The sequence below is a fragment of the Pseudonaja textilis genome, chromosome Z (assembly GCF_049901715.1).
Source record: "Pseudonaja textilis isolate UNSWEBS1 chromosome Z, rPseTex1.2, whole genome shotgun sequence".
Taxonomy (NCBI): domain Eukaryota; kingdom Metazoa; phylum Chordata; class Lepidosauria; order Squamata; family Elapidae; genus Pseudonaja; species Pseudonaja textilis.
In genome coordinates, this window is record NC_142008.1 from 94100746 (window position 1) to 94126977 (window position 26232).

Sequence of the window (26232 nt, forward strand, 5' to 3'; positions counted from 1 at the left end):
CATCAAAAATGGACCATCTTTCCAATCAGCCTCCCGGCTTGGAACTGAACCAGATGGATATTTCTTCCAACAGGAGTCTCCAATGAATCTTCGTCAGCATGATGGACCTCACTGCAAATCTCTTCTGCACTTCCTTTTTGGGAAAGAAGAATCTTTAAACATGCTCCAGGATGGAGGAAAAATAGTGGAAGGGTTTGAAGACTAAAAGAGCATTGAATCCAGCAGATTCATAGCCTTTTCACTTGCTTTTCTTTTTTGTCATCCTGTATGGCACAGGAAATAACTGAACTTGGAAATACTGCAGGAAGGAAAGTTTTCCTGACATTAGATTTCTACTACCAGAGATTCCTCTTTGACCTTGGAAGCTCAGTGCCATGATCTCAACAGTATCTACTTGGGAATGGCAAAACTGAATTCTAAAGCACAAAATCCATTGATGGATTAGAAATTAGAATAAGCAGTGTGTTTAATTAGATCTGTTTCTGGATTCATGATGAGGTCGTAGTGGAAGGTTAAATAAATATTTCAACATGTTTTGACTTGCTCATTTTGTAGTGTGACAGGGAGTGAATGCTGAAAAAAATGGCTTCCCTTAGGAATGCATGGGAAGTTCAATTAATTTTGTGCCAACAGATTTTCTAGTGTAATGTTGGCCTCGTGACAATATTTTTACTCTTACTGTCAAGTAACTATTGTACTGTAAGTTTTTCGTTTGAAGTACTTTTCTCCCTCTACTGATGTATTATTAAGACAGAAGATTGGGATGTTCCTTGTGGGGAAAAAAAATCATTCATCAACTGGCAAAAGGATTTAAATTAGAATAAGATTAGAAAAGGTTGAGCGCCTGGTTTTGAAGTAGAAGGACTTAATCTTCTTATGTGAGATCACAGGGAGGTAAGCTGAAGTGACTGTTTACAAAGCACCAGCAGTAATGTTAACAATTAACTTAATTAACTTAATTATGATTGCTATAAGTTACATTACTCTCCAAATTATTCACTTATTTCTAAATACATTCAAATGTATACCTGTCAAAATGTAGGTTTGTTAGTAAATCTTGAGTGATTTATATAATTTAGCTCACTGTCAGAGTACTTGACATCTTTTTTCATAAGTTACTTTGCAGTGTAATGCTAAAAAAAGAATCTCAGGAGAAATAGTGAGGGTTTTTTTACACTTTATTTTAAATAGGAAAGGAGTGCATTATCAGTAGATAAAGCTCTCAATAGGTATGGACCTCAAGCTTGGTGACACCCTATGGGTCAAGCTCCTAATAAAAATGTCTTATTCCATGGTGTCTGCTCTGTTCTTCAACTGCATCTTTGACATTTACTACTTCTTTGTTCTTTCTGTTTTCTTTCCAGTATTCAACTCTCATTAGATCTCATTCACTGTCAGCTAAATGTTAAGGGTTGGCACGATGAAATTTTATCTCCCAAATCAAAGCTTTTTCTCTGACCTCATGGGAGAACCAAAGATTTTAGGAGCTCCTAGGTCTCAGTTCAATCATTACAGGATTGCATTCTTCACTTCGTACAGTTTTAATATATTTGCAAAGCATTTCACACACTGGTTGGATCTGAATTTAGACGTGTGTAGCTGATGAATTAAAACTATAGGGGGTTCAATTAAGCTGTTAGTGTTGGACTAGGATTGAATAGAACCAGGCTCAAATCTATCCTCAGTGACAAATAGATTTGAGACCTTCATTCTTAACTTACATCACAAGTTTTGCCATGGGAAAAATTGGAAGAGGGAATGTTATGAATTGTGCTTTGAGCTCTTGAAAGGAAGGAAGGGTAAACTAATGGATAAAATAAATAGTTTGTATCTGGCCCAAGTTATGTCCTGGTGCTTTTATCCAAGTTATGATTAGATCAGAAGTCAATTTATTATCATATTGTTCTTGCAACAACTTTGAAAGATCATTTGGTAGCATGTTCTCCTTATTGGATTGTGTGTGTTAGAGGCCAAATTATTCCTAAGTAACTGAATATAATTGCAATCCTGTGATTTCATAAGAGAAATGGTATTCATATCCAAGATGAATTCTATTTAATTAATCAATAGACTACGAATGAAAGTTATAGCAAATTAATCCTTAGATTCCTTTCTTTCTCCTCCCCTAGATTCCTTTCTTTCTCAGACTACTGGGAACCTTTTTCTATAGATTCTAATGTTCTTGGACAAGGATACATTAACCTCAAGCTAGTTGGCATTGTGGTTGCATAATCTTTCTCTGTTGCAACTACACTGTGACAAAAGCTTCTTGGTTTGATAATTACACATTACTCTGAGGGCTGCTCTTCTTGTCCTAGTGAGGAGTGAGGGGGAAGATAAGATTCTATTAATCAGTAGGATTAAGAAAATAGACTTGACAATTGATGTACAAACTTCCCAGAGATAATAAAATGGAGACTGTTTCAAGATGCAATTTTTAATCCCATCTATGACCCCACCCCATTTTTAACAGTGGGGATGGAGTTCCACTGCATTATGACAAGCAAGAACATTATTTGAAGAATTAGCTTTTTGAAAAGCAAGCAATTTGTTTTAAGGAACATATGGAATAATTTTGCTTAGTTTTGTTTTAGTTTAGCCAGTTGGGTTATGATAGCATGATATCTACAGGACCTGCCCTGGCAAAAAGAACAATAACCTTTTGGCAACATGCTGAGACAATGTGATATGTAAAATGCCTCCTTCCCTGCAGCAAAACAAAAGTTTGGTGACAACCCCCGAACATGCATACTTACATAAAATTATTTTCAATTGTATTCTTCGCCCACTCACCTTACAAATTTTAGATTTAGAAACATCTTGTAAAACATTTCAATGAAACAATGCCTACCACATCTTTTGGGAAACACCACTGGAATCATCTTGCATCTGACGACAGAAGCTTTAGTCCGCACTGCTTATGGAAAACCTACATTTGCTTTTTTTTTTTCATATGGTGTAAACTCCTTGTTGGTTTTGTTTTTTTGCTCAAAAATGGATAATTCTATTTGCCTACAGTTTTTGTTTTGTCTTTTAGTAAATCAGTTCAGCTCAGTGTAGTTGTGACTGATTACATGAATATATTTATAGAAAATTTGCAGTGTATCTCATCCCTCAATATTTGGACAATGATAAAAATTTGAATGTTAAAAAAATTAAATCTGAATATTAAAAAAATACTAAAAAATTACTATGGCCAAACCATTCAGTAATCATTCATTTCTTAGCTTAAATATCACTTAACTATATAATAAAGATAGTTCTCAGTTGATTATTACAATTAGGATGGGCACCTTCATTCCTAAATGACTTAGCCCAGTGATGGCTAACCTTTTTGGCACCAAGTGCCCAAAATACATGCATGTGCACATCCCCTGTGCATGTGCCCCACCCCCATGCATGCATCCCCACACATATGTGTGAGTGTCCCCTGTGCATGCATGAGGGTCTCCTGTGCATGTGCAAGTGTGCCCCTTGTATGCACAAGCATCTCCCAATAATGTGCCCTGCTCCCACACCCTCTGCACCCCTGTGCATGCAACCCCTGCATGTACATTGTGCCCTGGCATGTCCCCTGCCCTCTGCATATGTATGACAGAGACCCAAAGACCAGCTGGCCGATGGGAGGTGTGCATGCACATGTGTGGCAGAGCCAAGCTGGGACAACAGCACACATGCCACAGAGATTCCACTGCATGCCACCTCTGGCATGTGTGCCATAGGTTCACCATCATGGACTTAGCCTATAAGTGAAACATCATGTGACCATGACTTGGGCTATATGCTTGTAGGGGTGTGTAGCATATCTCCTTGACTTTATGTTGGCTTGGAGGTTAATCTCTAATTTAGAAATACTAGCTGGCATAGAATAGCATAAGCCTGCTTGGGGCAATATTAGAGTTTAATTGCACTTGTGACATATTAGTCAAAATGTGCCAGAACTAACTAGCACTTTATTTACTGTTATCAGGGAATTCTGCATGTGGGAGAAGCATGACTAAAGTTAATGACTAATCTATATCTTCTTTATATTATAAAAAGGGTTTTGAATTGACCAATGATAGGTAACAGTATTAATATCTATGGGCCCCTCTGTGGCTGATTATGGCATATGAAAGATCATCACTTGGAATGTAAGGGGACTACAGTACATGGCAAGACATTTTAAGATACAAAAATTCTAGAAATAGATAGTAGATTGCACATGGTTTCTTGCCATGAATAAAAGTAGAAAGAAGTGAAAAAGGCTATGTCTAAAAGTACATTTCTGCCTGTTTGATTTGACGGAAGGTAGAGTTCGATATAAAAGAATGTTTACCACAGCAAGAAGTGCAAGTAGTAAAATGAGATGAGATAGACAAGCATAAATGGGTATTGAATGAATGTATATTTAAATGAGAAGTGAATGATCAATACAAAAGAAATATGTTGAAGCTTTTAGTCATAGAATGAATGGGACAAAACAAACAAAATAAACATGAAAGAAGAATGAATGGAGCGAGAGGAGACTGAGGGCTCCATGGATGGGTCTGAGGAAATCTTAAACCCAGAAAGTTGTGTTTAAAAACAAGACAATGTATGAAGTGGTTTATGGATGCTGTGAAAGCAAGAATAGTTTGCAAAGATAAAAAATGGTAAGGAGAGGTAAAATGAATGATACTGATACCTATAGATTTAGCTCTATTTCTTTTTTGTTTCTCTAATATCTTTAAATTCTTGGACTTACTATTTCTTACTCCTCTTTTGTACTTTGCATATTAATGCTTAATCTCAAAGGAAATAACATGGTGGATATATATGTAGGGATATATGTATGAAATTACACAGAAGGCTTTTTAAATTATCATAACCCTGTGATTTTGATGATTGAATAAAACCATTTCTAATAAATTAAAAAGTGGCTTTTATCTATTAATGACACTTCCAAGGACTGTCATTTAAATTTTCTACATTACTCTCAAGGAGTTGAAATGTCAAGACCCCTTAGGTTCAAATAAAAAAAAAAAATAGTGATTCCATCTTTTTTTTCATCAACAAAAAACCAAACATAAGGCAAGCAAACATTGCTCTACATGTGATTGTATCTCCCGAGGCCCAGGTTATCTGTAAAGAAGGCAGAGGTTGGTGCCATGTCTTCTCTTTTCCCATAACAAAAACTTATCCCCTGGTGGCTTTTGCATAGAATCATCTGTTCATATTCATGACCTTTTAAAGAAAGTATCCAGGGATCTATGAGCACTTTCCTATTTTTGACACCACATTTCTGACATGCAAACAATTTCTCATTTTTTTCTGCTATAAATTCTATCCTACATCTAAATCAGTTGGTTCAGTTCAGGACCTTGGAGAGCAACCCACAGGGTGTACAGCATTTCTATTGTTTTTTAAAGCCTCAGTGAAACCTGCAGCTACTGGAAATGTTTGATTACAACTTCTACCTGTCTCCCACAGCATTACCAATACCGGTGCTCACTCAGATGATGGGATCTGGCCCAATACCTGTGGAGACAACAAACTGGAAAGCTAGAACCAGAGTTATGAATGCAGAGTCCTTGATACTCTTAGTTTGGTTGTTTTCTTGCAGATGTTTCATTACCAAGCTAGGTATCCTCATCAACACTGACATGAGGTGGGATTTGTCAGTCAAGGAACAACCAATTCAGACAGTACAACAATCTAATCAAGGAACCACCAAAACCACTCCCACCAACGCCCAGAGGGCAAGTCACTAGTATATATTGTAAAATGAGAACAAATCTCACTCCCTTTTGTTTGGAAGAAAATAGTTCAGGGAGCACCAAGAACCCCCCAGTTCAACCATGAGCTGCAAATATTTTCTTCCAGTGATATGAATACTAGATAACTAATAGTTCAGATCTCCATTCAATCATGGAGCACTTTAGATGACTGTGAACTAATCACTACCTCAGCCAAGCCTACCTTAGGGCTGTTGTTTTGTAGTAAAACATGCCAGCTACATTTTGAAAAATGAAATACTGTATAAAAAGTATTTTCTAAATAAACATTTTCTCTTATAGGAATGGTTTAATGTGGTGATTGTGTTAGCCTTAGCAAATCCATGTGATACCTCTATTTTCCTATGGAAGAACAGAACAAGCCTTTTGAGGGAGGGAACGTTTTGACATAAACGTTCACAGTATATGCTGTTAAAAAAAATAAAATCAGAGAATTCAGAAAGCAGTTTCAAATCAGCAGGAAAGAAAAGCAAAGTGACACAGAAAAGTGGCACATGTAATATGCACTATCAAACAATCAAGCCAGTACAAATATTATTACTTTCCTCAGTGCACTGATCTTGAGAATAGCTGTGCTTCTTGGAGCAAGCATTACATTTGACAATAAAGGTGACTTCATAGCTTGAGTTTGCTGTCATTGGCATTTAGGTGAACAGTAGCCCTCTGTATCCCACGATTCTCCTCTACCTGTGTGAAAGCATACTAGGTGTAGACATGTATTTACAGTATTTGTTTTCTTAAGTTTTCGCGGGTACTTACATGTATGGCATTCGGCTTTGCTCGGGTATTTTCCCACGTCATAGTAGTTGTGCTTTTAAAGTTGTAGCAACGTTTCAGCAGAATCTCATCTGCCATCATCAGGCTTCTGTATAGTGTTCATCTGTGAGTCAGGCTTTTATAGTGGTTTCAGATTTAAATTTGGGGCAGCCTATTGCTGTGCCAGAATGGTTTTTTCTTCACCCTGATTGGTTGGGAGTCTTGGTCTGTGTTTGCTGTGTTCGGCTTGATTGGTGTTTCTAATATCTTTTGTCTGTTTATAGTATTCTTCCATAAGACCAAGAATCAGAACCATCTGAAATACCAGCACTGAGGCCTCTACTTTGTTCCTCCATTTCTCCATCTCAAGTACCATTATTTCAGGCATGGGATAATCTTTGACTTACAACCACAATTGTACCGAAATTGCTAATCAAGGCAGTTATTAAATGAATCATGTATGATTTTAGTACTTTTTTTGCCTTTTTTGTGATTGATTAAGCAAATCAATGCAGCTATTAAGAGAAAATTGTTAAGCAAATCTAGTTTCCACATTATTTTGCTTCTCAGAAGCCATCTGGGAAGATCACAAATGGTAATCATATTGCCCCAGGATGGTGCAACCACCATAGAGGCATATGCTGGTTGTCAATGCTGAAATTTTAATCACCTGACCTTAGGGATGCTGCAACAGTTATAAATGTGAGAATTCATTGCATGTTACACTTTTCAATGTCATTGTAACATCAAACAATCATTAAATGAATGGTTGTAAACAGCTGTAAATCAAGGTCTACCTGTATGTTGCATCCTTCTCTCTTTGTCTTTATAAAGCATCTTCCTTCTCTCTTCTATGGTCTTAAGTCAACTAAATAATCTGAAGAAATTGGTGGAATGAACAACGTTCCAACACCCATTTTTGCATCTTGGTTCCACACCATGCCATCTGCAGGATGACATAAACTCTAGAATGCCCAGTAGAAAAACTATTTTAATTGTAAAAGGTCAGTTAGAAATGGGACAGGGTCCATGTGTTGATTGGTTCACTCCCATTTAAAACAGGTTTATCATTCTGAAGTTAGCTCAAGGTGAAAAAAATAGCATAGGAAAATTCCTGACCTAGATTTCTTCTGTGCGAGAAATTTAATTGTTGTAAATACATTCTGATCTAATAAATTCTTGCTTATTAGACCTAAACTATATTAAACAAATCAGAAAAGAATGACCTTATGCAAGGTTTTTTTATGCAAGGTTTTTTTTTGTCTGAACTGTCTAAGAAGCTGGTAAGAATGTAGTCTTGGTGTAATCTGGATCTGAAGACCAGAAGGGCAGTCATTAAATATGCTCATGAAAAAAGAGAGGAAGCAGTAATGCCTTTTTCTCCCCAAATTGTTTAAAAACAAACCTATGAATTAAATTGTTTTGCAACATTTAAGGACAAAATAAACCAATAAAAAAACACTCTAGTCTTTAGAAAAGCAAAAAGAATGGACTGAAACTTTGCAATAATTTATCTGTGGCTCAGTGGGAACAATGGGAATCTGGAGGCACGCAAGTGTGCCTTGTAAATTAATTATCAATAGAAGAACATGAAAGGGGAAAAGGTAGAGGAGTGTCTCCAACCTTTCCAGCTTGGAAAACCAGTGGTGACAGAAGTGGGGGGAGAGGGGATGGTTTACGAGCATGCACACTCATTACTTTCACAGCCCAGTTTCCAGTGGGCTACAGCTCAGCACTGGGCTGCTGATTGGGGGTTGGGAATCCCTGTGCTGGAGAGGCCCTTCAGCAGCTGTTTTCCTGCAGTCTGTATTCTATAACAAAAAGCTCAAATTGTTATCCTGAAGAAGATTGCAAATATTCCATGCTATTCCAAGAATAATTCCACTGTTGACCCCACCCCATTCCTAAGAGGTCTGTAAGGGGTGTGCATAAGTGCACAAACATGCCTACTGTCCCTTTCCTATTGTCCCCATTTATTTGTACCTATTTACTGTATTCATACCCATGTTTATTCTTATCTTGTAAGCAATTGTAAGCAATTGACAAATCAAATAAATTAAATAACTAAATAAAATAATTCACAAGCTGTAGGTCAGGGATGTCAAACATACAACCCGCAGGCTTGATGCATCATGTGCTGGCTCCACTCCCTCCTGGTTTAGTAAAGAGGGAAAAAGTCCTGATACATCATGTGACACTGCCGTGACAACACAAGTTTGACACCTCTGCTGTAGATGAAGAAGTAACTGTGCCGCTTTCTCAGTGATTCCAAGGAAGAAGGAAACAAGCCTCATCATTGAAATGCAGACTGAACTATGCACTCAATTAGATCTATGAGTTTAAAAATAATTAAATGTAAATAACCTAAAGAAAATAAGGATATTTAGTAAACTGTACTGGAACTTTACATAAGATAAGCTTGGCCTTAAGACACATAGTTACTAGGAGAAATGGAGATCTTTTATAACTGATCTCCATTCACTACCAGCTGGTTTCATATTTCACGTTCTAACGTGCATAAGACATTGAGCCATAAATTGAGCCAAATGGCTCAACTGGACTTGCACAACTATTCTACCCTTGCCATCAAAACTTCCAATTAAAGTTGAAACTAGCCAGGTTTTGATATTCTGTGTAAGCAGATATTTGGTGACCTGGTTAAAATAAATTGTGAATACATGGGTGGGACATTCATTGGGAATGACTTTAAAAAGTTAAAGTGCAGCCATGACTGAAATCTCACAGTGCACATTGGGGCTTTGATAGCATAGTTGCAGATACTTTCTTGATTTTTTTGACACCATCCTACACTAGTGAATACCCCACCATTGAGTAACAGCTGCAAGTTCCTCAGCATCAGGTAAAATGAAACTTCAGGAGAGCCTGATATTTGACAACTAACTCCATTTGTATATTTTGGAATGGAAAGAAAATGTCAACAGCCATTGCTATCACATCTGAGACAGAAAGTCATAATCGAACCCCCTAACTGTTTGCCTGCATACAACATTCTGTGACTTCTGTTATTATTATTGTTTATTGGTAACTTTGAGTTCTTGTGTGATTACTTGATATCTGTTATCATCTGAATGCAAAAACAAAAGCATCAGCTGAGCCTTTTTTGGGGAGGAATGTGAAGATTTGGCTGACCTATTTTCCTCTTCTATCCAGTACTTTAATCAAACAATTCAAAGAAAATTATAGCATGAGTACACATCTGCTTTATTCCAACAGGATTGTGCAGCACTTTAAAATCTGAAGGAGAAAAGGTGTGTAGCTATCTATAATTCATTAAATCAAAGACACCTTTGCTCAGGGTTGTATTTCCAAGTCGAGTTGAGGTTGCTTTAAGGTACTAAGCACTACCAGAAGCTTTGTAACCTTTTTACTTCTTAAATCAAAGTGCTGCCCAGCCTATTGGATATCAGGCACTTTAAGAAGAAAAAAAAACCTGAAATTTTATGCCAACAACAAAAAAAAAGGATGGAATTAAAAGAGAGCATCCCTTTCCTAAACAAACAAAAACAATTCCATTATCTAAGGAGGTTTTGGGGAGCTGGACTATTCTTAAATTTAAATTTAAAAATTGCTATAAATTGTTAACTGAATCACTAAGGCACAGAAGGGCAAACTGAACTGTAGGGGTCCCATTTTCTCTCTTTTTTTTAATGCAGTCTACAAGCCCTTTAAAAATTGTGCATTTTCCCATCAAGTCTTCCATTTGAGTATTGATGAGAAATTAATAAAAGTAGGCACTGAGCCTTCAGCAGAACAGATACATCTTTCAAAAGAAAAAGAGAAATAAAAGCAATGATAGATGACATAAAATAATGCCCAACTCATAGTGCTTGTAGCAGGCAAAAATCCAAGTTTTAAAAAAGAACTGAAGCTTTGAGCCATAAAAAAATTCCATAAACATGTCCCATCACCCCCAGCCAGCACAGCAGTTCATGCAATTGCTTTTACTTTTTGTAGGTACTGGACTGAAGTTGTAATTCATTGGTCTGAAAATCTTGGTTGTGACTGCAATTAGTGCAAAAAAAAAAATACACAGTGAATTAGTTTCTCCTAAATACTGCTAATATTGGTACATACAATTGATGATGTAATGAGTTGTTATTCCACTGATGCTAATGAATTCAGTTAATTATCAAGCCAGCATACCAGGGACAAGTCAGAATGCAGAAAAGAAACCCCCTTTTCCTGGAGATTTTGAATTAGAATATTTTGTTGGTGACAATTTTGTGTTTCAAAAAGTCCTATGAATCATAGGACTGCTAAGTACTTTGAGATCACATATTAAAATCTGCATTTCCTAGTCATATAATCCCACACATGCACCCAAAGCCCACACATCATGCCAGTCACCTGAAAATCATTTTATGTGTCACATTGAACTATCAAGACAGACAAGAAATAAAATAACCAAAGGCAATTCCTTAAGCATTCCTGTTTCAGTTTATATAAAGCAGGTCTATATATATCCTCTGTTAAAAAATATGCACCAGCATACGCTAAATTTCAGTTCAAGAGAATTTGAATTTTGCAACCCATAGTCATTACATATTCATTTTTTTCAATTCTGCTACTGTTAATTGTGGAGAGACAAAACTCTTGAAGCCTTATTTCCTGGGCATATCTTGGCTTCCTCCTTGACTCCATAAATTTCATCAGATATTGCCAGCATATTTTTAAATTTAATGTCATAGATAGTCACTAAGGGAATTATTACATTATTCCACTGGGAATAATGGGACCTGAAGTTTAATAAATCTGGAGGGAATCCATAGTGGCAAGACTGAGTTCATTAATAAGGAGATGGAATAAGTTTCCATAATGGTTGATTGCTTTTATGTCTAACAAATGCCACTCATTTCAGGATTGAAATAGTTAAGTACTGGAATGGAACCAGGATGAAAGTTAAAAGAATCTGAATTTTAAAGTTGGTTGAGAAAGTCAGTGTTGTTTTTTGGGGGGGAGGGGGTGGGAAATGTATGATAGAATTCCAGTATCATTTAATATTAGGCCTAGAATTTTATATTCAAAATGAAGAGGGGAAATAAATATTTTTTTTCCCTAAGAATTCTGCCTTTTCTATACCTGTTTAATACAAATGCATGTATTTCTCCAAAGATCCAGAATGGTGAGGGAGTTAAGGCCTCCCTCCTTCATCCCACTGCATGCTATGTCATGGAATCTAACACTAAGCATGACAAATGGATTAATTTTCTTCCTCTTTGGGAGTGTTATATTTTGCCTCTGCCATTTTTGACAAGTTGCATTTTGCTATAAATCCTTTCAATTATGCCTCCAAAACCGACCTGCAGTCATTTTCCTGATATATGGCAATGAAATTAGCTTAATGTCCCTGGCATTATTCTTGGACTAAAAATAGTTCCTGAATGTTTTCTATCCCACTCCTCAACCCTTTCTCTCATGCCTCTGGCTCCCCCCTTGCATTTCATAAGAAAGATGCCACAGGAGGGCTACTGAATCCTTTGCAAAACTGGCATAAACTGCTGAGATATATGAGATACCATATTCAAGCAGAAGACCAGTTAGGAGAGATTTGCAGCCTGGGAAGTAATTCAGCATCAAGGCTCTTGTCATAAATGCAAGAAGAAAACAATAAAACAGATACTTGGGATGATAATGATAACCCTTTGCTGTTACAGTCCCAGAATTGATTAAATTAAAGCCAACTGGGTTTATGACTCTGTCATTGTTTCTGTCCAGCTCTTGAGCCCCGTGACCCCCATTGCTATTAGAGAAAGCCATCTTTGGGAAGAGAAAGGACCTAATGAAAACTCAATACATATAAGACATGCCTGCCATCGTGTTTCCTCCCTAACATAACAGAACAACAGAGCTGGAAGGGTCTTTTTAGTCCAACCACTGCACAAACAGGAAACTATATACCATTTGAGACAAACTGTTGTCCAATCTCTTTTTAAAAACTTCCAGTGTTGGACCACACACAACTTCTGGAGACAAGCTGTTCCACTGATTAATTGTTCTAATTGTCAGGAAATTTCTCCTTATTTCTAGGTTGGTTCTCTCCTTGATTTATTTCTATCCATTGCTTCTTGTCCTGCCTTCAGGTGCTTTGGCAGCCCCTTAGATGTTGGAAGACTGCTATCATGTCACCCTAGTCCTTCTATTCATGAAACTATTCCTAGAACTGTTCTTCATATTTTTAGCTTCCAGTCTCCTACTCATCTTTTTTTTTTTGAAAACAGTTTTATTAATTTTAACAACAAACAAAAACACATAAAACATAAAAAACATCATCCTTCATGAATTTACAGACAGTGTATCGGTTGGTTTACCCTTTTTTTGTGCATCCATTTCATAGTCTGCATTGTAGTTATATTACATAATAGCTCATGTTATCAATCAATCAATATATAGCCTGATATCATTATTAAACAATCATTTGACTATAATTTTATTAATTCATACTTTAACGAGATAACTATAGTTTACTTAATTTATTTTATAGCAAATCATAAAGTCATACCAAGTCTATCTTAATAAAATTTTATAAAGATAGTATCAAAGAAAAAAAAAAGAAATATATATTCACTGTTTCCTAAAGTTCTAAATATTATTATATTTTATTATCTAGCCATTGATAGAAAAGGTCCCAAACTTCATAGAATTGTTTATCTTCTTGTTCTCTAATTTCAAATGTCAATCTGCTCATTTCAACACATTCCAATATTTTCTTAATAATTTCTTCCTGTGATGGTATTTTCTCACTCTTCCAATTTTTAGCAAATACAATCCTAGCCGCTGTTAATACATTTACAATCAAATATTTCAAATTTTTATTGTATGTATCAGATAAGATTCCCAATAAAAAGATCTCTGGTTTTAAATCTTATATGTTTCGTTGTCATTTTTTCCAACCATATGAGAATTTTAGTCCAATATTTTCTAGCGTCCTCACAAGTCCACCACATATGGTAATATGAGCCAGGTATCTGATGACATTTCCAGCACTTTTCAGATTTATTCTTAAACATTCTTGCTATTCTTGTCGGGGGGAAATGCCACCTGTAAAACATCTTATACGAATCATGTCCTTCTAGTGGCAACAATCTAGTCTTTCTTAATGTTATCCATTCTTTGGCCCACATCAAATTTGCAGCTTGATAATACAACTCCCAATTAGGAAGGCCAAATCCTCCTCTAGTTCTAGCATCTTGTAAAAGTTTTAATTTTATTCTGGCTTTCTTACCTTGCCATATATACTTCAACACAGTTTTATTTAATTCTTCAAAATAATCTTTGCCAAGCCTAATTGGTATTGTTTGGAACAAATATAACATTCTGGGTAAAATATTCGTCTTGATTGTTGAAATTCTGCCTATCAATGACAGTTGTAGATTTTCCCATTTCTTCAGATCAAATGCCATCTGCTGTTTGAGTTTAATATAATTATTCTCTTTCAGTGTAGTACATCTTGACGTCAAATATATCCCCAAATACTTGACCTTATTCGTAACTTGAATTTTCAATAGGTCTGCTAGTTCTTCTCTTTGTCTTAATAACATGTTCTTTGTCAGAATCTTTGTTTTATCTTTATTTATTTTCAAACCAGCCATTTCACCGTACGACTCTATCTTTTCCAATAGTTTTAAAGCTGTCTCTAGAGATCTTCCAGAATGAAAACCAAATCATCCTCAAAAGCTTGTAGTTTAAATTCCTCCTTTTTGACTTTCATTCCTTTTACATTTTGGTCCTCTCTAATATTTCTATTCAACACTTCCAAAGTCAATACAAATAGCAAAGGTGATAATGGACATCCTTGTCTTGTGCCTTTTCCTATGTTAATAGAGTGTAAATTCTCCCTCTATCATTACTTTTGCCGTTTGCTTATAGTATATGGCTTCTATTGCTTGAATAAATTTTCTGGCAAAACCCATCTGTTCCAGTAGCAGTAACATAAATCTCCAGTTCACATTATCAAATGCCTTTTGGGCATCTAGGAATATCAAAGCCATTTGTTTTTCAGGATGCACCTCATAATATTCCAAAGTGTCCAGAATTCCCCTCATGTTGTCTTTGATTTGTCTCTTTGGTAGGAATCCATTCTGATCAGGATGAATAAAATTATTTAAGTATTTTTTAAGCCTTTCTGCCAAAATTGAAGCAAAAAATTTATAATCTGCATTCAATAAAGAAATATGTCTATAGTTCTTGATTTGTAATGGATTGGCCCCTTCTTTTGGAATAAGTGTAATGTAAGCTTCTGACCATGTTTTAGGTATTTTCTTATTTGACATAACTTTCCATTATTCTGTCTGTTAAGTGCTTCGGTTAGTTCCATCTTTGTTATAGTACTTTCTAACATTTTTTTCAGTCTCTTCAGGTATCTTGGGTAGGTTAGCATTTTGTAAATACTGTTTAATTTTTTCCTCATCAATATCCTCTTGTTTGTATAGTTGTCCATAAAAGTCTCGGATAATTGCCTTTTTCTCCTTATTACCGTAGCACATTTGGCCTTGATCGTCTATTAACTGTAATATTTTCCTTGATTCTTTCTCCTTTCTCAGTTTGTATGCTAACCATCTACCTGGCCTATTTGCATCTTCAAAATAGTTCTCTAATTTTTTGTGCCAGTTCTTCTTTCTCTATCTGACCCATTTTATGTTTGATTAAGTCCATTTTAAGTTTAATATCTGAGTCCCCTACTCATCTTTGTTGTTCTTCTCTTCACTCTTTCTAGAGTCTCAACTATATATGTTTTTCCCAAAACTGCATTTGTTTTCTCTAGGAGCTCAAATCAATGTTCCTCCTTCTTTTTCCTGCCATTTAATCATCACAACAGTTTTGTTATGGTAAAATAAGCTGAGAGACAGTGACTCACGAAGTCATGCAGCAAAATTTGTGGTGAGTCTTCAACCCAAATCTTTCTGATGCAAATTTGACACACTAAACATTAAACCAATACTAACTTTATAATACTTTCCCAAAAGCTGTATACATCCCCTGAACTCTGCTGAGCCTGAAACTCTCAGTGTCCCTAAGGCTGTTCTGGTTGCAGATGTGGTAAACTGAAGAGCACTAGGCTGAAGGTACATATCTCAAAGCAAGCTGTAGTCTTCTCTCATCCTGGAGTAGCTGCCAAAACTTAGGCTTCTTTCTTTTTTACTGGAAAATTTCCACCTTCAAAACTGTTGCTTTCTAGCTACACATTATTCCTAGTCTCCATCCTTCTATGAATAGGCGTGATCATACTTAGTTCAATGGTAATCAGTTCAGTATTTGCCAAAAAGATAAATAAAAAAGGTCCTGTTAACACCATAAAAAGCAACTTGGAATTCATTATGTTCAAAATGAATGTGTAGGTAATCTCACCATGGACTCTGGTCTGATTTCTGCATGGTACATCACAGGGTAGTTATCAGCTATTGCCAAAATATTATAGATGTGCATTATAATGATTAAATATAAACAGTGAATGTCTAGCTCTATTTGTTTGCTTGGATACTTGAAGCTGCCAGTATTGAATTCTTGAATCATCTCTCTCATATTCCTGAAGTTCAGACTTGTATACTTTGCTCAAAGAGAGTATTCACATTTCATAGCTTTGGGAAAGTTGTAGAAGTTTTTTTTTTTTAAAGAACTTGCTTACTAGCTACAGAAAAAAAAATTGGAAAGTTGGAATTCTATAGATGACATAGGTAGAATATTCTGTAGAATAGATTTTGTTATAGCCACACCCATATGTCCATTAAAACCCATGCTATTATCCTATTTGATCATAATTAAGAAGCAATGCCTGACTTAATTACTGCCTCCATATTAGGAGGATCAGCCTCTGCTAAAAGATGCAAGTGGCATACAAAAAAGGTTTGTATCAAAGAGACACAACACTTTGAAAGTAAACGTGCCTTCAAATCCACCAACCTTTAAGTTTGATCCTTTGCTAAAATATAAAATCTGGGGCTGTACCACATTTTCCAAGAAGATTTGAAAAGGTTATAATAAAGCACAATTACACATGGTACCCTGTCACTAATTTCTTTTGTTTCCTCCAGCATTATGTGCTTAGAGTTCAAAGCATTGTTAGAGACACTACATGCCCACTTTCCTCCACTCTGGGAAGAGGTTTCAAAGTATTTCTAGCCGGACTACTAGATTCTGTAACAGATTTCTTCCCTATGCCATCCGTCCGGTAAACTCTCAAGATTCATTTTTCTTGCCGTGTACAAGTATATTTCCAAACTAGACTGTTGTTTCTCTGTCATATAATATATGTAGGTATATGCATAATTTTGTACTTATTTATTTAGTCATGTTTATGTAGGCTATATTGGAGGTGGAGACTCTTTGAGAGCTTTATGCCATGAAATTTCATTTTTATGTGTGCCAGTTAGTGTACATTCAAAGTGATAATAACGTTATTCTAAGTAAGTCTAAGTCTTTGGACAAGTCCAAGAGATTGCTGCTATTTGAAGTATTGCAACCCATGCTAACTCTGTTGATTAGGAAAAAAATATTTGGAGGGAGCTTCCAGGGAGATATGACAAATTGAAGATGGCTCTGCAAAAGTGGAGCTGGTAACTGCAGCAAAGATCAAGGAACGTCTCCAGATAAGGAGAACATAGGGGATCACCCACATGTCTTCTGGACAGCTGCTTCTTGCAATGAGACTGCAGTACCTCTGCAAATTTGAGTATCAATAGATAATGAGATCAGCATCGTGTCTACAACTGTAATATCGTCTTTTAAAGAACACTCTGTTTGCAAACCTCACTTTCTTATCACTTTCAGAAATTGCCTATTAGCCTTATTAAAGCTATTAGAGACCATCACAAGTTTGAAAAGTTGGCTGAGTTTATCTTCAACTATGAACAAAAGAAAATTAATTACAAGCTTAAAAAGTTAAAGAATTTGAAATAAACAGCAAAAAAGCTAAATAAGATTTTTTTTTATCTAAGAATCTTATAAATGGATTAAGAGTCTAGATAAATTTAGAATTTTGGTTTTTACTATAAGACTTTGGAATTAACTATAAAAACAAACAACCTCATGGGAAACAGACTTTGACTAGCATGGCAATTGCAAGTCATAACAAAAAATGATGATTTTAGAAACTGGACATTAGAGAGGACTAAATATTTTAAGCAGAAAAAAAAATACAAGTTTGATGTCAGTTATTACCGATATCTACAAAACATTACATCATCATAAATATTAAAGGAGATCTTTGAATAATGGAGCCAAAGTTAGCAACATATCAAGATTGTCAGTAATGATGTCTGCCTTTCTACATAAGACTATATTTGAAAGATATTACTGAAGGAATGGCAGACTTGGAACAAATTTTATTTGGCAAGATCCAGTAGAGGAAGTACAGAATGTGGAGTTACAAATGACAGGCCAAGAGAATGATTTGGAAAAAGGTATTTTATCGGATATGCAAAAACAAACAAAAACTGGCTAAAGTTTTAAAAATGAACAGAAAGATACAAATGATAAGTCAGAATAATTTTTGGAATTTTTTTTCTTATTGGATCCACAAAATAGATCTGAAAAATTTGTGTGATGGAATAAAGAAGAATTGAAATCAATGTCTACAGCAATATTTGATTGAATTAAATATTAAGTCTGTTAGAAGTAAAAGATACACATATAAAGTTGGTTTATATGACCAGAAATTATTTTTTGCAACCTTTCTGACAATTCTTTATAGACTTTGTTAATCCCACAATTGAAAACTTGATGTTTTATGGATTTGCTTGTAAATAAGAAATGAGACATGGGTGAAGAGTTCTTAAATTTGTTTACATTTTGTTGTGATCAAGGGAGTATGTTCTTTAAATATTTTTCTTTTTAAATTAGATTTCTTTCTTTCTTTTTCTTTGCACTTTTTATTCTGTTTTTTTCATTGTCTTCTAAGTACTTGTTTGTTTTTTACAAGTGTTTTACTATTATAATTAAAATTCTTAATAAATAATGTTTATTGTCACTTTTAATGTGCAAACACTGGCAAACATTGAAAATAAAATTCTGATGTTCACTCTCAAAAGAATACAAATAGATATTATATAAATGTAATATAAATGTGTATGTGTGTATGTATATATATATATATATATATATATATATATATATATATATATATATATATATATATATATATATATATATAATCTCATCTGCCGAAATGTTACTACAACTTTAAAAGCACGACTATAATGATGTGGGAAAATACCGAACAAAGCTGAATACCATGCATGTAAGTACCCACGAAAACTTAAGAAAACATACATACATACATACATACATACATAGGTCTAGGTGTGTTCTGGTCTTTTCCCCTGTAAGATTAAGAGTATCTTGGCGAAGTTTTGGCACTCACCATCCTCAGCCTGGTGCTTTCGGCTTCGTGCCAATACAAGCAGTGTGTGATTGGAGCTGCCATCTCTCTATAAATACTAGTGGTGGGGGCTGTTGTGCTGGGCTGGTTGGCTGCGCTGCTGCCTCTTGATTGGTTGATGGAGCTGATGTTGGTTTAATGGGCTGTGTGATGGCCTTGTGAGTTTTGTTGTGGAGATATCCTGGATCTTGTGCTGTAATCTGCTGGGTCGTTTGTTTTGTAATGATCTTTTTTTCCATTAGCCTCTCATGTTTTAATGGCTTGGGTAATGGGTTGTGTGATGGGCTTGCGGGTTCTTTTGTTGTGGTATCCTGGGTCCTTCATTGTAATCTCCTGGGTTGTTTGTGTTTTGATCTCTTTTCCATTAGCCTCCTGTGTTGTAATGACTTGGATAATGAGTTGTGTGATGACCTTGTGAGATTTATTGCTGTAGTGTCCTTGGTCTTGTGCTGTGACATCCTGGGTCATTTGCTGTGTTGCAACTTCTTGAGTTCTTGTGGTGTAATTTCCTGAGTTTTCTGATGTGATATCCTAAGCAGGTGGTGCCTCACAGATGAACACAATACAAAAGCCTGATGATGGCAGATGAGATTCTGCCGAAACATTGCTACAACTTTAAAAGCACAACTACAATGACGTGGGGAAATACCCAAACAAAGCTGAATACCATACATGTAAGTACCCAAGTACCCATGAAAACTTAAGAAAACACACACACACACATATATATATATATAATATAATTAGATAGACAGACAGACATTTCTTTAGTAGAAGGAATCTCATATTTGCAATGATAGTAACTTGGAAAGAATTGGAAACCCTTTAGAAAACAAGTTAAAAATCTCAAGCCAAGAGAGCTGGACTGACAATAATAGGATAAAATAAAAGGACAAGTGTTCAAGGGCACACAATGGCACAAGGAAAATTAGAATTACTGGCTAGGAGGAAGTGCTTCAGAAAAAATGAGGTGGGTGCTGTAGAGGGAAAACTGCATATAATCTGGCAAAGGATGCTAGGGCCACTTGGATTTTATTAGCTAGATTTGCAAGGGGGGAGGGAAACCCAACACCAGAGATGTAATTGAAGCTCTGTTCTCATCAACTCTAAGAGTGTTTGTGAAACTTAAATTTGGCCTTTGAGCTTTTCCTATTTATGGGAATTATTTTAGACTGAGTGAATGCAGAAGAGAAAACAGAAGGGAGATATTTACTAAACAGTGCAACTAGGCATTTTATTTCCTTTCACATTATAAATGAAGTGATGCTAGACATGCTTTAGTCTTGTGTATAGAAGTGGATGACAACTCCACCTGGATTCCTTTTTTGGCTTGAATGCCTGCAAGTTGAGCCTAATGTTGATAAATTGGAAGCATCTGAAAGGGAATCCATTGCAAGGATGATTAAATCTGAGACTTGAAATTAACTTTTTTTTAAAGGTTAGGCACAAAAGTCACAGGCTGCAAGATTACTCATTTGTTTAAAACAAAAATTGCCTGGTAGAGTTATCAAACTTATAAGCTGGGTTCAGACTAATACTTAACTCAGGGGCTGTCTTTGTCTAAGTCATCAAACCTGATTAGTTTTAAACATGATTTGGCTGGTATATGGCTTCATATATTGTGTAAATCTCCTATATGGTTTAATTGTGCTGTATAACCATAATCACAAACTGTATTCATACATGCCAACATGCAGCTGGGTAGTATGTAATAGTTATGTTGTAGAAATCCAACTTCTGTCTTCTGAAGGTGAGACCATCATGTCAATTCATAACATGGTTTATTTTTCTTTCCTTCTTTCAAATAGTTTATTCTTCTTCCAAACCATTGTTTAATTTAGTTGTTCAATTTGAGAATCAGATTCGTCTAATAATTAAAGTACTGACCTAGGAACCAAGAGACTCTGAATCTAGTCATGAAAACCAGCTGGGGGAATTTGGGCCTATTGTTCTCTCTTAGACACCTCACAGGGTTGGTTTGTGAGCTAAACAAATATAACATTTATTTGGACAAACCTACCTCTACCTCTAACCTGTTATACAAACACAAAAACTGAACTTTACTAATCCAGACTTCGGATTTAGTGTAGAACTAGCAAAAACAATGAATGAAGCCTGCCAACACCACTTTTCTTGCCAGCAATCCAACTTAGAGTAAATGGGGCCATAAACATTTGCCTGTTTTTTGCCTTTGGTGGACCTTGTGGAGGCCAGAAGCAAAATGAATGCATTGAATCTTGTAGGCACTTATGCATCAATTTACTCCTTGCAGTCACCTTATCCATTTAGGACTATGCCCTTAGCATGTTTTAAAAAGTCTTGTGGGGTCCTAATGTCCTAAGCCTAATGTCTTAGCATATTTGGGGAACCAAATTAGGTAAAAGAGAAGTCCCTATATTGAAGTTGTGTGAAACCTTGGTCAGAGTTTGCTTTCTTCCAATAAGAAACATAAACAGAAGCATGTTTACAGTTATCTGACTTGTAGCTTACCAGATGTTGCTGAACTACAACTTCCAGTTGCACTGCCAGCCTGGCCAAGAATAAGGGGTGCTGACACAATTTGTCCTGTGTTGACATAGTGTTTTTTTAAAGCCATCAGTCATCATAGGTATTATGTACAATGGCTGAATGATGCTATGAAGTTGCTTTAGCAGGGAAATGACCATATTCTACTTCTAGATAGCCACAAACTCTGCATTCCTAAATTTGTTCCTTGAGATGAGATATACAAATACAAAAATCTGAGAAACAGAATGGGTGAGAGATTACTAATATTAATGCAGAATACTAATGCTAATGCAGATCTAAAGACTGTTCAAATGAGGAAGGGAAAAGGCTGGTTCATCTTTCATTACTTTTTGAAGAGCTTCACAAAGAGCAAGAGATTTAAATGATACAAACACAGAATTACTCAAAAGTATATTAGGTTCAAGATGCAGAACATCTGTTTGCTTAACCATCTTTCTGCTATTAAGTGGCTAATGATGCAGCTTTATCCAATGCTGTTTAGAAACCCTTAAAGTCCAAGTTGTTTGGGGAGCAGGTAATCAAAAGTAAACTGATTGTTTTAATTACTTTTTAAAAAAAAAACTGAGTTAAGTCTCCTTTTTGAAATAGCAAAACTTTTGACTACTAAACACTGGAAGAACTTTTTTCTCATCATTTGGAGGCAGGGATATAAATTCTATAACAGGATCAATATAGTTTCAAGCGACATAACTTTCTCACCAAGAAAAAAAAACCCGCTTCAATCTACTTTGCAATATTGTCCTGCTCATTGGGGCCTTTGAGCTCAGCAAAAGACTGTCCATCCTGCTTTTCATTCTAAGATCTGCTAGATACAGTGAAAATAGATGGCCGGCTTCTAGACATATAAGTTGACGCCATATTGATGCTGATGACTTAAACCCAGTTCTTGTTCTAACTCTTCCAGAGACCTCCACATTCAGGCCCACCTCACAGCAGGGATGGAATTAGGCAACCCTTCTGCTCAAAGAGAACTCCAGATCTCCAAATCCACCAAATGCTTTCCTCAAATCACATTCTAGCTCATAATTCATAACAGATGAAAAGTGGAGAAGACATATAGCACAAGGAACATTAGGGAAGCAACCCTGCAGACAGCACTTCCACAGTAACGGAAAATCCACGCTGAGCTTAAATAGGGGATGGGGAGAGGAGACAATGGGGGGAGATAAAGAGAGAGTTTATCTGAGGAGATCCAAGTCTGAAGAAGCAAAGTCAAATGGGGGCGTCTCCATGTCCTCCTAGTACCCTCAGCCCGTACTTGGGAAGGCGGGGGTCACGTTCTGCCATTCAAATGGCAGCAACCGCCCAATCTCGGTTATTAGACAGGGCGGGATGGGGATGAAGGGACCGGAGGCTGTCCTTAGACCGACCCTCCCCAAGAAGCGGCGAGTGGAGGCGGAGGCTGTCGCCGCGACGTTTCTTTGCTTCTAGTTTAGCCTGCTAATGCTGCGGGAGATTCCCGGTGGCCGGACGGAGAAGAAGAAGCGAGGGGGGAAGGATCTGCAGAGCCATGGAACCGCGGGGGATGCTGCAGGTAAGAGGCGGATCGTGCTCAGAGAACCCGGCCGGAGCAGAGAGAGAGAGAGAGAGAGAGAGATGCTCGAGCACCCCACAACCCACGCCTGACTTCGTGCATGCCATATCAGTCAACTTTCCAGTCCTAAGATTCAGGGAAGGGGCTGCACAGAAGGGGAAGCCGGCGAGAGGCAAAAAGGGGTGATTTCACCTGGGATGCCTGGGATGAGAGAGATTCCTTTCCTCCCCAGAAAAGGGTGGCAGGGAAACCACGGGGCAGTTCTGAAAGGAGACGGGCCCCATTCAGTTCTCCGCTTCCCCAGGACAGCCTTTTAACACTGCGGTCCACCCTTCTTGTCTTTCACCTTTTCCTGGGGGTGGGGTGAAGAGAGAGGAAACAAAGCAATTGTGTATAGTTATACACCAGGGTCAGTTCCATCTCTCCTTCCCTCCCTTCTTTTTCTATCTCCCATCCCTTCTGTAGGAGTCCCCTCAAAAATGCCAGTCCAGCTTTTGATACCTGAATTTTGGATAAGTGTTATTACCGAGTGAGACCAACCCTCTGATTGAAAGAGGGAGGAAATTCAAAATAGTACTCATGACAAATTCTTGAATTAAGGGAAAGTAATATGGGATAACTATTCCCTACCATTCCACACTTCATCATTGCCAGCAGAGATTAGACTTTCTGCCTGGCTAGATATACGAGGCTTCTGATATTGAACACAGAAGTGTGGCTAAAGCTATTAGGAAGCTAAGGATCTGCAGTCAACTGTTTGGATGCTCCATTTTGCAAGGCAGAAATATCTGCCTTCTTCCAGTGTGTTGTTGATAAAGTTGCCTTTGGCTGTTGAAGCTCAGCACTAAGCCCTTTCTTACTGCATAAGATCCAGGGCCAACTGGGCATTAAAACATAGCAGAGATGCAGAGAAATCCAAAAGAGTCCTTTTCTCCTAATGATTTTCAGAAATGTGACCTTCAGGGAATGCATTGCACTTGCATATGGGTGCTTGTGAATCTGAAAGTCAGCTCCAAGTGGGAATTATCAATGGGCAGCCCACTGTTGTGGGAAGAGCTCCTTAGATCATTTTCCTTGACTGAGGGAGCAAATAAGGTGGATGGTGTCAGCAGCAGTACTTGGGGCAATATTGGGTGGCTGCTTGCTTACTATTATTATTCCCGTGATAACTCACTCAGTAATGAGAAACTATTTTTGGGAAAGTTAAAGGTAGACCATCTTGTAAAAAAAAAAAAAAAAGAAGTGCTTGAAGAAGTTATGGAAAAGCAGGTGCAGCGTGGTACTGCAAGTTTGTTTAAATACCCAGCTAGAAAGGGCATTGCTAGAGATACTATGCACATTTAGATTCCTTCCCCCTTAAATTGTGCTTCCCAGTTGGGTTGGGATTTCAACTCCCAGAGATCCAAGCATTCTAGTTTGCAAATTGGGATACTTCTAGATGAACACGATTCTGTCAAGATAGGACAATAGGCAGAAAGTCTACATTAGCCATGATAGCCATGGTACTTTGAGACAAAACCTGCTCTAGAACTCTGACCCACATTTGAGTCTTGAAAGGAAAAAAAATATGTTAGTGAGTCAGCTAATTTGGTATCCAAATTCTACCATCTCTGGTGTCCTGTTCATTGAAAAATCCATCTTCCAAGGAACAGTTTACATTCAAACCTTCACACAATGAGAATTGTTTGAAAGAAAGACAAGAGTTCATTTGTTAGTCCTTCATTTCTCTGTGTCCACATGCATTGAGGGAAAAACCTGCACATGACAACTTGCTGGATGCAAACTTAGAAGGTTGGTGGTGCAGGACTGGCAACATCCAAAGTTCTATTCAGCTGAATTACTAAAAGGATCAGGATATTTTGCTTACAATAAAAATGTCATTTTCAAGGTTCCATACCTGGCTTGTTATTGGGTGTTCTATTTATGCTCATGAAGATTCCCCTCTGGATTAGTGGGGAAGTGAAGACTGGATATTTCTGTATTTTACTTTGAACAGAAATATAATCACAGAGCAACATTACCAATTATGTTAAATATGATTTGATAATTGCTCAAGGAAAAATCCATGCATTTAACCTCTTCCATATATTGTAACTTATACAAACTGTAACACTGTAATGTTCTGAATTCTTCCCTTCACCTAATTAGCCACAGAGGGGAAATCTAAAATGCTACGATATCTGGACACAGGTAAGTTATCTTTTTGGAAAGAAAAATCAGAAATCAAAAGAATGATTGGTTATGCATTTTGCTGGCTACAATGTGCATTTTATGAAATTTGGTTTTCTCTTCAGCATCCTACAAGGTATGTTAAAATGTCAAGCCTCAAAGTACAATACAGTCAAACCTCAATAGGTTTTAGGGAAGAAGGGACATAGCAGAATAGGGTAGATTCATCTTGCATGCAGAAGTTTATAGCCTATTCAAGTATATTGGGAAAGACTCACTACCAGTAAGTAAAGAAGAGGAATGGAGGAATCTACTTTGGGCCAAGACTGTAGAACTGCATGATGTTCTCTACTGTCTCCATGGGACCTTTGTGAAATCCCAAAGCCATTACTATAAGTACATATGCTATCAGAGGCTGGTATTTTCCTTTGTAGTATGCTGGCTCCCTATTTATTTTTTAAAAATCAAAATAATCTTAAAAAATCAGTGGAACAGAGAACCTGATGCACACAAAAGGAATTGTCTGCAGGCACCATATTGCTAAGCTACAATGATCACTGGTCTGATTCAGTGTAAGACAGCTCCTTATATTTGGTGACATTCATATGAGCACAGTGCTGAGTGGTTTGAAAATAGGATTTCACTCTTGTTGTAGATTAGAATGGATATTTCTATAAAAAGGCTGATAACACATATTTCATTCAGTTAATTCAAATTAGCATGGTAACAAACATACTGGTGGATGGTAAAATTTGTCACAGGAAAGTAATCCCTAAATATGAACCGGAAAGCTACAAGTGAGATGAGCTAATGCTTTTTTTTTCAGTGTTTCTCACTCTGCTCTATCCTCCATTGCAATGTTAAAGAATGCATTTCTCTAAAAAGGAATTTCCTACGATTTGGAAGAAATGCTGTCGGCTTCCTCCCACACCATTATAGTAACTATTAGAATCTGGAGCAATATGGACAGAACCAATAGCATTTTTTCCGGATCTTTGGCTGCATTTTGGTTGAAAGGCAACTATGAAGAATGGATTCATGTCCCAGGATTCCAATAGTTATATAAATCTCTTCTCTTACTTAAATAGGTTTGG

General features: G+C 36.7%; 1 protein-coding gene across 1 annotated transcript in view; it reads left to right on the forward strand.

Moving 5' to 3' along the window:
• Positions 1 to 22930: 22930 nt before the first annotated feature.
• Positions 22931 to 26232, forward strand: part of CRHR1 (corticotropin releasing hormone receptor 1) — a 95375-nt gene continuing 92073 nt past the window's right edge. Inside the window, exon 1 of the mRNA XM_087916482.1 lies at positions 22931 to 22969. Coding sequence (XP_087772608.1) covers positions 22946 to 22969 — 24 coding nt within the window. The 5' untranslated portion in view covers positions 22931 to 22945. The remainder of the gene's footprint in view (positions 22970 to 26232) is intronic.